Here is a 12,063-nt window from a genome sequence, read left to right on the forward strand (position 1 = left end):
CCCCCGCGTCCCTGCCAGCACCCCCGGGGGCAGCGGCACCGCCTGCACCGGGGCGGGCGGGGGCTGAGCGCGGCCCGGGGGCGCGGGGGGGGAGGACGGGACGGGGACACCCCGGGGGCGGTCCGCGGCCCCGATCCTGCCCCGGGGGCCGAGCCGGGCTGGCCCCTCCTCCGGCACGGCCTCCCGCGGGGCGGCGGGCCCCCAGCGCAGAGCGGCGGCGGCGGGGCGCGCTCGGAGCCCGCTCCGCCGGGCCATGGCGAGCGGCGGCGCCGCGCCCGGGGGCTCGGGCTCGGGCTCGGGCACGGCGCTGCCCACCCGCTTCCAGGAGACCGAGAAGCTGCTGGCGGCCACCGAGGGCCGGGAGGAGAAGGGCCTCCGCTGCTCCAAATCCTTCACGGCCGCCTTGCCCGGCGAGGCGGAGCGCAACGGGCACGGGCTCGCCTACAAGTCGGTGTCGGTCGGGCACCTGGAGGCGGCCCCGCTCTCGCCGTCCCGGCTCAGCCTGGGCAGAGCCTCCTCCACGGCCACCAGCACGGCGGCACCGGAGCAGGGCCGCCCGCGGGACTACCTGGTGCTCGCCATCTTCTCCTGCTTCTGCCCCGTCTGGCCCATCAACGTCGTGGCCCTCGTCTTCTCCATCATGGTGAGTGCGGGACCCGCCGGGCTCCCGGAGCCGCCCGCCTGCCCCCGCCGCCGCCCTCGACGGCCGGAGCGGGGCCGGGGACCGGAGCTGTCCGCGGTGCTGCACCCGCGGGGAGCGGGGCGCGGCGGGGAGCGGGGCGCGGCGGGGAGCGGGGCGGGAGGAGCCTGCACGGCTCCCGCCGCTCAGCCGGGAGCGCGGGGGGCTCGGCCGGGCTGTGCCGCTGCTCGGCTCCCGCAGGACGCTTCGGTCGGGCTCCGGGGACGGGAGGCGGGCGGAGGCGGGCAGGGGCTCTCCGAGCCGGCGGGGACCCCCGGCAGAGCCGGTGCCCGAGCCCCGGGCCGGCTGCGGGAAAGGCGGCGGGATGCAGAGGGGCGGCCCGGGATTTGGGGGTGGCATCTGGGTGCACCCAGGGCAGGGCTCCGGGAAGCCCGAGGGCTCCAGGAAGCCCAATGGCTCTGGGAAGCCCAATGGCTCCGGGAAGCCTGGTCCCTGCTGCCCGGCAGCGGTCCGGAGAGGCTCGCTCGCGGGGCTTCCCCGGGAAGGAGCTGCGAGACGAAGCAAGGACGAGGGCTCTCCCTCCGCACCCTCCTAGCAGCCGAGCCCAGCCCTGCAGCACTGGGGAGCCCCTGGCTGGGGGCTGGTTCCTGTCCTCAGACACTTCAAAGGGCCGGGCCGCACCTGCAGCTCTTCTAGTTGCCTGGAGAAGCAATTTTATCCACTACACATCCCCCACACCTCAGCAAATACACCAACATCAGAGCAGAGGAGAATAAAGCCAGCCAGCCTCCCACCCAGCTCAGGTGGCTCTGCCAGCACAGCCCTGCAAGCACGGCCACCCCCTTACCCATCAGCGTGCCCCACTGCTTTACAGCCCCCGGGCACCTTTTATGCCCTTGATTTGCACAGAGGGAAATCTTTTCTTTGAAAATCAGCTCGGGGGAAGCAATTACATGCTTACCACACAGAAATACACTGAGGGGCACCTGCAGCCAGCACTTCCCCCAAAACCACCAGCAACTTGACGACAGACACCAGTAGTTGCCACAGAAAGCCCTCTAGAGAGACCGGTTTCCATTTTGAGGAGGAATCATCATTTCTGCCAGCGCCAACCGTCATCTGCGTAGTACAGTTGTGTGGCGGAGCCTGTTTAGGCAGCATACAGGGAAGCCAGCCAGCCTTGTTTGGCTTTGCCCTGCAACGAGAGGGAAAGCAGCTGGGTATTGCATATCCATGGTAATAACCAAGGTCTCTCACGGGGATTTTCCAACCACATTAGCCTTCATGCAAAATAGATTCTCACACTCTCCCTTGCAGGCGTTAGAGCCTCCAGCACGGTGGGGATGTGCCTTGGGCCACATAAGCCCCACGGAGTAGAAGAGTAAATAGTGAAAGAAGAGCAGGAGTCAGTTCATACTGCTAGACAGCGAGGTACCGGTGTGCGTTTACTGTATTAAACACAAAGGGAGGCAGGACCAACAACTATTTGGCTGCCCTCTGCTTCCAAGGCCCTTGACAGCATCACCCAGAGCCCACCCAGCGCTGGGGAAGGGGATGCCCGACTCCAGCCCTCTGGGGCCACCGAGGCAGAAGGCACACTCGGATGAGCTTCTTCTCCAGGACAAGGTTTCTAGCACACACAGCATGTTAGTAGCCAGCGCCCATCTTCTGGCTCCTTCACAGTTGCCCCGCGCTCCCTGTCCCATGGGACACTTAATTTATTACTGCAGTTTCTAGTCCTGGCCATGCCTATACCATTACGCACACGCCACCCACCTACCAGCCAGGGACCCCCGCACGGTGCCAGCAGAGTGGGATGAGGAGCGATCCTTGCTCTGTGCTGACCCTGGGGAGCCAGGAAACATCTGGCTGGGTCCTCCTGCCAGCAGGAACAGCTCCCAGGGCATCAGCTGATGTTTCACCTGCTCATACTAGGGAGGAATTTAGTTCCCAGTGGCCCCTGAGGCTCCCAGAGGCTTAGGTCTCCCCACAGAATAAAACCCAGGGGTGCCTGATCACGCACAAATCTGAGCAGGAACCAGGTTTTGGTGATTCCCGATGCCTGGACGGGCGGGGGGGGTGGGGGGGGCTTTCCACAATGTGCTGACATTCCTTTAGCTCGGCAATTGTATTTTTCTTTCCTAAGTCAATACATTTTGCACATGAAAGCTTTTTTCTGGGTAATAAGCAGCAACCAGAGAGGAAAGCAAATGAATGCTTTTGGGTTTAGTGTCTCATAAATCATTTTTCAAAAGCTGCTCTCAAATGCCAGCAGGGCCTATGGCCAGAGGTGGAAAAAAAAAAATCTGCTCTAGCCCCCAGCCTGTTCCTGATAATGCTGGTCTCATGGAAACGAGTTACCTGGAGGCTCCTCCACTGACCCTTGGATGCATTTCCTTGACCAAGCAAGGAGCTGGCTGTTCTAAGGGGCTCGGGTTCCTCCCGGAGCCGGAGAGCAGGACTGACAGACACAAGGGCAACGCAATCCCGTGGGACCCGTCCCAGAGGAGGGCAAGGCAGGGCAGGGTGCCACACACACACACACGCACAGCTGAATTCCTCCCCCTTCCTACCAAAATGCAGCCACATCGGGGGAAGAAGCAGAGAGGTCACTTACCAGCGTACAAAACTCCAAACAAATGAAGTGAAGTGAAAAAGACAGGTAAATCCAGCCAGAACCAGCATAAAGTAACACCAAGGGCAATTCTGCACAGCAGTTGGTGTCCAAAATAAGTGCTGTCATTCCTGAAAGATGTGGGAGAAGTCAAACTATCCTTACTCATTTTAAATGGCACAGTCATCTATCTAAGTCTGATTTTGACTTATGCCTCTCAGAATGTTTTCTTCAACAAAATGCAAGTGTCGAGGATTAATGATTTATTCTGAGTAACTGGTGGAAGGCAGCAGAATGCATCCAAAGCCGGTTCATAAATTGGGAAAGATTGCAGGGAAGAGGAGGTGGCAATTCGTCTTCTCTTGTCCCTGGGACTAGCACAGAGAAGTAATTGCCTTCATTTGCAACAAGACAACTTAGGTGATCGATTATGGAAAAAACCCCTTCTGAACAGTAACTTGAACAGGTAACAGTGTGAAAACAGGTAAGATTAATAACTCCTTTGAATCACTCAGACTTACCTGGCCCCATGGGTGCCGCGGTACAGCGTGCCCTTCCAGCCCCACTTCTAGGGTCCTTCAGATTTTCTAATATTCCGCTGTAATACGGAGTCCCTTGGCACACACACAGTGACTCACTCCCCCGTAGCCCTCAAGCCTTTCTGAGATATTCTGCCTCAGCAAGTCTTGATTAATAAACAAGATGTTCATGTTTTCATGTGGAAAGCAAAACACAGGATTAGTGATACTAGAGAGCTATAATCAAGCCGTTCCACACCGATGAATGGCATATGTACAGTAACAAATGCTTGCTAAACACCCCATGCCAATGCTAATGTATTTTTCATAATTGGTCAGGATAAACGAGCAGTAAACAATTCCAGAAGCTGTAGTGATAAATATATCAAATTCATTAGCCTGTATATTTTCCCTAGAAGACAGCTAAAGCTGCATATTTCACTGCAATCTAACCCACACCCTGCAAAAAATATTACACTTGTTACAGAAATCTGAGCCTAAAAATCCCAAACGTTGGAAGCTGCCAGTGAGCAGGGCAGGGATCCTGTCAATCCCTGGGCTACTGCGTTCTCCCTGTCTCTCACCACCAGCCCGTGAGGCTTCATTTTGTCACCTCCCATTCTGTAATGAAAATAGGCTCTTGGCTGCATCCCATCAATTTTGGATATTGTCTGTTGAACGTGCTGTTGAGACCAGAAGGAACAAGGTCTTGAGCTCACAGGGTCAGCAGCGGGGACGTTGTTATACAGGGTGGCACATGAGCGGAGCGGGACATTTGCAGGGATGCAGTGGAAGCAGCCGCCTGTTTGAGGCTCTGCTACGTTATTTACATGGTGATACAAACGAAAACGAGTACATGCAAACCTTCAAAGCTGCATTTCACCTACCTGAGCACTATGGAGCAGCAGCCAGCGCGCAGCCTGGGCTGGTGCTGGGGACCTTTTGGTCATGGTGCTACCAAGAGGGTAGTGGTATTAAAGCAGGATGAACAGGAAAAGGGGTAGTAACATCAAGTATTTTTTCATTTGAATTCTGAATAATGTTTCACAGTTAGTGCTGGAGCTATGCTAGGCCTCCTGACTCTTGTTTATCTTTTTTTTTTTTTTTTTTTTTTTAAAAACATTTGACAGGCGACCCTTTCCAGCACAGTTGTTATTTCTGAGATACACATTTTTTTGAAAGGAAAGTGGCATTGTTTTAATATATAGAATCATAGAATCGTTTGGTTGGAAAAGACCTTTAAGATCATCCAGTCCAGCCATTAACCCAACACTACCAAGTCCACCACTAAACCAATTAAGGGTAGAGTAGCAATTTCATGCTTCCTGGCTTGGTGGCTGGATTTTTTTTAATAAAAGTAAAAACTAGGAGTCATTAATCTTGGAAAGGACCTCTAAGATCATCAGTCCAACCATCAACCCAACACCACCATGTCCACTAAACCATGTCCCAAAGTGCCACGTCTACCCATCCATTTCCACCTTTAACTCTTTTTAATTAGCATATTTATTTTTTAACTCGGAGTTTCCCCAGTTTTAGCAGCCACACTCCAAAGGGAGGAGCCGGCACCAGGTACGGGGCTGCGGGGAGCTGCTGGCTCCACAGCCTGCCCTGGATCTCCCTCTTCTCCTGAGACCTGGCTCAGGCAAGGCAGCATGGCTGGAGACAGGCAGGGAAAGAAGCCTTTAACCCATGTAAAAATGTTAAATCCTTAAAAGCAGCTCTAAAGAAAGAGTAACTGCCTCAAGGCTGCTAACGTACCTACAAAACCCCCTCCCCAGTGAGGTCAGGGGAGTTTTGCCCAACTCCTCCACCAGACCAAGATGACAGACCTGTGTGCTGGGCTTCCTCCTCCTTGCCCTGGTCTCTCCACCCAGCCTATGTTTCTTCTCTCTCCCCCCACCTCCAAGCCTTCCCAACCAGGTGAAAACATTACCGATGGACCTTAAAACTCCTTATACAATTTCCTGCCTTCCAAAACCCCTTCCCAATGGGTTTCACTGGAGACATAAGGGCTCTGCATGAATTCGGAAAGGCTTTTCGGTCCAGAGAGCTGCACTGGTTGCAGACCGTCTGCCTCCTTCCCGAGCAGGGAGCTCCTGTTTTGCTGATGGAGGGGCTCCAGCCTCTCCACCACACATGCAGTGAATGCTGACGCATGGTGAGTAATTTCACCGTAATAACCTCACCGTGGTACTGCACAGCTGCCCTTCTGCTAAGTGCTAGGTCCTCCCTCAGCCAAGTGCAGGAAGCCCAGCACATTCGCTCCGGCAGGCTGAGGAGCACTTTGGGCTCTTCTCTCAGCAGTAATGCTTCTCCCTCACCAGGAACTCCTACTTTCAGTATTTTTCACTTGGGAACCCAATGATTGCCAATTACAAGAGCAAGAAACAAGATCGGTCCTTACTTATTCACTTACTCTGAAAGTTTACAACGTATCTGTGTATTATACTTTTTCTGATGAGCTGTGCTTGGTCTTCAGGTTGCTGTGTGTGGTTGGCATAGGTGGAGGCTTCTCTTGCCCAGTGGGTTGGCAACACTGCTGAGCCCAGGGCAGTAAGAGAGCTGGCACTGAAGCTCGGCGGAGTCAGGCCACAGCATCACCCCCACTGCCCCATCAGGCACCAGGCAAGGTCGTGGTGAGCCCATGCTCATCCAGTCTTACGTCTTTCCTCTTTGGGTGTGAGCCCAAATCCTGCTCAACCCATCCAGCCCCTTGCAGCTGTGGCCCCGGCAGCACTGCTGGGCAGACCCTGGGGAAGCTTCGCTAACGCCCCTGGGAGATGCCCCCAGGGTCTGGATCTCTGCCGAGCCCATGGGTGGCCAAGCCCTGGCTGAGCAGCGTAAAGCAGAGTTTCCAAGGGAACCTCCAAGTTGTGTTCTCCATCCACCCTGGGTTGCCACTTGTTCCCAAAGACAAGGACCACTGCAATTTATGCCACCGAGAGCCTCCCGTTAAGATGGCAGTGCCCACCAACATCAGTGCCAGGCAAGCCCTATTCTAGCTCCAACTCTTGGGGATCTCTCTTCATCCCTTAATGAGTCCACACACAATAATTACCAGGCACATACTGGTGCCTTCCCCTGTCTCATTCCTCAACCCTGCCACAGCCACGGAGCCCTTTATTTTAGTTACAGAGCAGAGGAAAGCTTTCACTGAGCTGCCTCAAGAAATCAATAGAGCAGCAGGGGAAATCACAATGAAACTAGAAGCAGAATAGGGAAGCTACATGGAGTATTCCTTCCCTCCCTACAGCACACACAAGAGCAGAAATTCACTGTAGGAGGACTGCATTTAAAAACAGAGATGGTGAACGCAACCCATCTACGCTGATGCAGAAATTCAGGGTAATACAGAGGCTCCAAAGCACATCCCATCGCAAGATGGAAGCCAGCAGTTACTGCCCGCTTTAGCAAAGCTCGTTCCTCTTGCACACCCATGCAGCTCCAATGGCCAGCAAAGAGGTCACATGCTGCTTTGGAAGTGTCGCTGCTTTTCTTTCAGTTTGTCAGTGATAGTTGAACTCACAATATACATTGCTTCTCAATACATAAATTTGCAGAAGACGGAGGGAGGATGCTTTTCCTGCACACAAGCTGCAGAAGAGCTGTGGTACCCCTGGGGGACGCAGTCCACCTGTGCAGTCCCGTAGAAGTGAGCTGCTCTGGGGACTGACGTCAAGAATTTCAGGGTTTTCCATGAAAGAGTCAGAGAGGGGCTGCTGCTGGCTGGGGCTGCGCTGAGCCTCCTGTCCCAGGCCGGGGCTAGTTCTTAGTCACTCCAACAAAGACAGACTTGAGCCAGTCCAGCTCCTACCCAGGGCATGAAGAAGAGCATCCCCGGTAGGCTTCTCCAGGCACGTCAGTTTAGCAGGACCACAGGCTGTCAAAGCCGTGGGCTCACTGAGGGGACGTGTGCCATCCTGCGAGAACCCAGGATGGCAGATCCAGCCCATTTTGGGGACTTACAGCCAAAGAGTCACCTCAGAGCCCGCAGCCGTTCTCAAGAGCCTTTTTCTGTGTTTCCCCCCAGTCGAGGAACAGCGGGCAGCAAGGGGACATGGACGGAGCCCGGCGACTCGGCCGCATGGCCAGGCTGCTCAGCATCGTCTCCATTGTCCTGGGGACCATCATCATCGTGCTCTACGTTTCACTCAGCGTCAGAGGTAACATCTCCTTCTCTTTTCCCCAGCCCAGCTAGAGCAGGAACCTCATGCAGCTTCTGTCTGCAGCCCAGTGTATAGGAGACACCCGCCCACCACCACCCTAGGGCAGGTGGTGCTCTGTTCCCACCCCAGCTGCAGTGGTAGGGCACTGAGCACCTGTACGGTCCAGGCTGGTTTGACTATCACCAGCTGCACACGTGCATGCAAAACACCTTGGAGAACGGGCTCCTTGCAGGAGCAACACCCACTGTTCAAATGACCAGAACGGAAAGTCCCCCCTGTGCCATCCCATAGTGCAGTGGTGACCACACAAGGTCCCTCTGGTGAAAGGTCTTGCCATGGCAAAGGTTTTAGCAGTGTGTAGTGGGGTAAAAACTGAAGGGTGTCAGGACACAAATCAACCTGCCTAGAAATGCAATTCCAAAATGTTTGGGGAACCTCCCAAACACAAACCCACCTGCCAAACCAGCATGACCAGTATGCAGCTCAGGCAAACGGGAACCTCAGACACACACAAAGCCCAAACACAAGAGCATAAGGGAAACATCTGTGACTACTGGAAGCTGCCCTAAGACTCTCTTTATTTTACAGTTTCCTAGAAGACATTTTAGCATGCAAATACCTCAAAGAGGAAGAAGACAACTTTCCGTTTGGGGTTTTTACTTTCAGCCTTGCAACAAAAAATTGTCACAGTGTAGGTGGGCAGCCCTAGACAGCCTGCTCTGGAGCGCCGTCTGAAGGAACGCATGCTTCTACTTCACCGCCTCTTGGAAATGAGTTTGTACACGTGATGGGATAAAAAAAACATCGCAAGAAGGAATGGGAATGAACATCGGATGTCGAGCGGAGAGGAGAAAGGGGAAATCCACTACCTCATTCCCCTCCAGCAGAACTTATGGAGTGGGGAGACAACTAAAGTACAAGAGGAGGAGAGAGTTTCAAGAACGGAGCTTATTTTAAAAGAAAATTTAAGGCGAGAACAGGACATTTTGAGGAATCCTCCTAAGAGTTTTGGCACAAGTCACTGAATCTTTGGGGGGTTGTTGGTTTTTAAATCATCAAATTCTCTGTCTCTACAAAAACAACAAAGCTCAAACTGCCATCAGGAGCTGAGAGCTGTTTCATGGAGGAGGACGGAGAGCAGAGCTGCAGAAGGACCACAGCTCTGCTCCGAACGAAATGCAGCCGCAAAAGCTGGAGGATGTGGTGGGTGCTTTTGTATTTTTGATGAAAAAAAAAAAAAAAAAAAAGAGACAATGACCATTTGCATGCCTTTGGGAATGTTCTCTATGTCTGTTCCTACAAGCTATTTTATCGCTTAGGGCAGATCTCAGAGCTGGCAGAGCAGGATGTTGCTGCATGAGAACACCAGGCTCCTCCTCACCCCGATCCCATGGTGGGGTTTTTAATGGAAGGGAAAATAATGCTTTCTCTGTGAACCCACACATTTCTCTCTCTGTGCACCCAAAGTGAGGTTAATACTCGTGGAGCTGAGAAAAGACCCTGGTTAATCTGTAGCAGCAGTACTAAGGCACGGAGAGCCTGTTCTACCCACTTATACATTTATGTCATCTCATGTCCATCACACAAAAGCTTCAGCATGATCCAGCCCCCACCACTGTCCGTGCTCATCTCCCCAACCCTTTTGGGCTTCAGCTTAGGGCCTTCCAGGAGATTTTCAGAGGCACAGAGGAGTTTAAGATCCCTGCTCCTGTCCCTGCACCCCTCACATGCTCTTCTGCATCTCTGAAAAATCTACAGCATCCCCGGAGCTGGCTGGGGTCAGTTCCACAAGTAGTATTATTTTTTAATGTTTTATATTTAATGTAACAAGAAAATAGACTTTGCTCCTCCTGATCTTCCTATAGGTACCCTGCACGCCACCACGTCTTCCACACCGCGCAGCTCCCTTGGCCATTTCCCACAGGATCCGATCACACCACGCTCCCTCCAGCCTCCATCTAGTCCCATCCCCTCTTCCTTCCCCTCATCCTGTCCTTGCTGCAGGTTGTTACTGGGGCTGGTCCTCTATCTGGCCACCCAGACTATGCAAAGTTTCACCGCCTGTTATTTTATTCAGGCTTTGTAGATGGCCTCTGGCCATATCCATTGGCTCTGTATTAGCTGAGCCTCTCTCTTTTATCAAAACTTTGCGGGCCTAAGTACATGGCCAAGAGCTGCACTCCCCAGCCTTTCTGTTGTCTCCAGCTGACAGCCTGGGACCTAGAAAGATGGACTGCACTGAGAAATAAGGTGGTCCATGGCACTTCTGCTCCCTACCATCAATCTCCTGAAAAAAAAAAATGCAAACCTTAGACCAAATCTAATGCTTCTGAGGGCTTGTCTACATGGAGAATCTACTGCACACCATAGGAAACTTCCCAATGTGGTAACTGCTTGGCACTAACTTCTTGTCTGGAGTGTGTGAGCGGGCATGCGTGTGCATGTGGGTTAGCACAGGGTAGTGGCCCACTGTAAATCCACGCTGCAGTTAGTCTGCAGTAACTCATGGGCAAAGCCATGGCATTGCTGTGAAAATTCTCATCACCTGTTTGGTTGCCCTTCTTTAAAGTGTTTTCTTTTGCTAGGCATTATTTGAATCTGGGGGGTAAGAAAGCCAAATCCCCTAGACACCCTGTTAACATTTTTCTCTACATTAAGAGGGATTCCAGGGACTCACACAATAGCACCTCACTACAGCACTTTCTTGGGCTCTGTTCCCATCCACCCCTTTGCCAGCACTTCATGACAAACTATTGGCTTCTAAAATGGACCAAATTTGTAACTTTTCTTTTGCAATTCATTTTTTTTGTGAGCTTCAGCAAGCAGGGGCCACTGAACACTGCTGGGTGTGAGCTCCCACCCACAGGTCCTGCCAGGGTGCCCCTTGGCACCAGATCTCTTCTTCCCAAGCTCATCAGAAACCCTCCCTTGGAGATTCGAACTCTCATCTTATGGTTGATGACATCCCATCAAATCCCCCAAATATTTCCTTTTTTAACACTTGAATCCAAAAGCTGCTTGCTGGGAAACACACATTATTTTTTCTGAGATACATAAGGGCAGCGCTGCCTGTCTGTGCGTCTTCTGCCCTTTGCTCTTTCAGCTGCTGAAATTCAGCTTATGGTAAAAGCCGAGCAAGCTCCTCCTTGGGCAGGAAGAGCCGACATTCAGGGAAAACTGCCGCAATGAGTTATAGCACTTGAGAGGGCCAAGCATTTATTAAGTAAGAATTTAAATGCTCTTTTATCATTATATAAAGCCTTTCATCTAAAGTGCTTTACCACATTTAAAGGATTAAACTTTGCCACCCCCCACGAGGTGGGTTAGCGTTACGCTGCTCTAATTGCATGGATGGCAAAGTTGCTCAGCATCACATGCACCATACAGCTCCAAAAAGAAACCTGTTTTCCTTTCTTCTTCTTCTTAATAGAACCATGTATGAATAAAGAATTCCTTTGAATCTGATTTTTCCAAAGGGATCTAGGCGAACACACACTACACTTCAAAATAGACTGGGATACCTGCCGTTGTGGGAACAAGGGACCTGCAAAGCAGCTGCAATGGTCCTTGCCAAAGTCCCAGGCTGGTGAAGCACAGAGCAGTAGAGGTACCGGAATTCATCTGAACACAGGACAAGGCAGAAGCTTTCCCAAAAAAACCCCATGGTGATGATTTATTGCATGCACCCAAATGTGCCTTCTGTCTTAGCTTGTATCATCAGGCTGCTGAGGCAATTGCTTCTCATCTCTCTATTAAGTATAATAAAAAAGAAAACCCAAGACACTTAAATTCCTTTCATTTTTAATCTTCTTTCTGATTAGATGCAACTGCACGGCTCTGCACTCTTGAACAGACTTTTTTGGTTCTTATCCTGCACTTAAATCCAGGGGAAAGCCTCTACAGTTACTCCTGACAAAATATTTTCTCTCCTTGTAACCTGGCTCTCCAGTGCTAGAGAAACAAACTCCCCAGAGTCATCTGAAAAGTCTCTTCTCCTTGCTCTCCCACAACTTCGCTGTACTTTTTGCAGCCCGATGTTCTGCAAAGGTTTTCCCACTAGATCCTTGCTCTCCACATCACATGTGGTTTTACCCCAGCTCAGCTGCCTGATTGGCTCTTTCG

At 52.3% G+C, this 12,063-nt stretch overlaps 1 protein-coding gene across 1 annotated transcript; it reads left to right on the top strand.

The window, feature by feature from the left end:
• The first annotated feature begins 253 nt into the window (after positions 1 to 253).
• On the top strand, positions 254 to 11,130 carry LOC104030624 (trafficking regulator of GLUT4 1). The gene is made up of 3 exons (XM_075720102.1): positions 254 to 643; positions 7,806 to 7,938; positions 11,045 to 11,130. The coding sequence occupies exons 1-3, from the start codon at positions 254 to 256 to the stop codon at positions 11,128 to 11,130; spliced, it is 609 nt and encodes a 202-aa protein (XP_075576217.1).
• Positions 11,131 to 12,063: the final 933 nt, after the last annotated feature.

The sequence above is a fragment of the Pelecanus crispus genome, chromosome 12, assembly GCF_030463565.1.
Source record: "Pelecanus crispus isolate bPelCri1 chromosome 12, bPelCri1.pri, whole genome shotgun sequence".
Classification (NCBI taxonomy): Eukaryota; Metazoa; Chordata; class Aves; order Pelecaniformes; family Pelecanidae; genus Pelecanus; species Pelecanus crispus.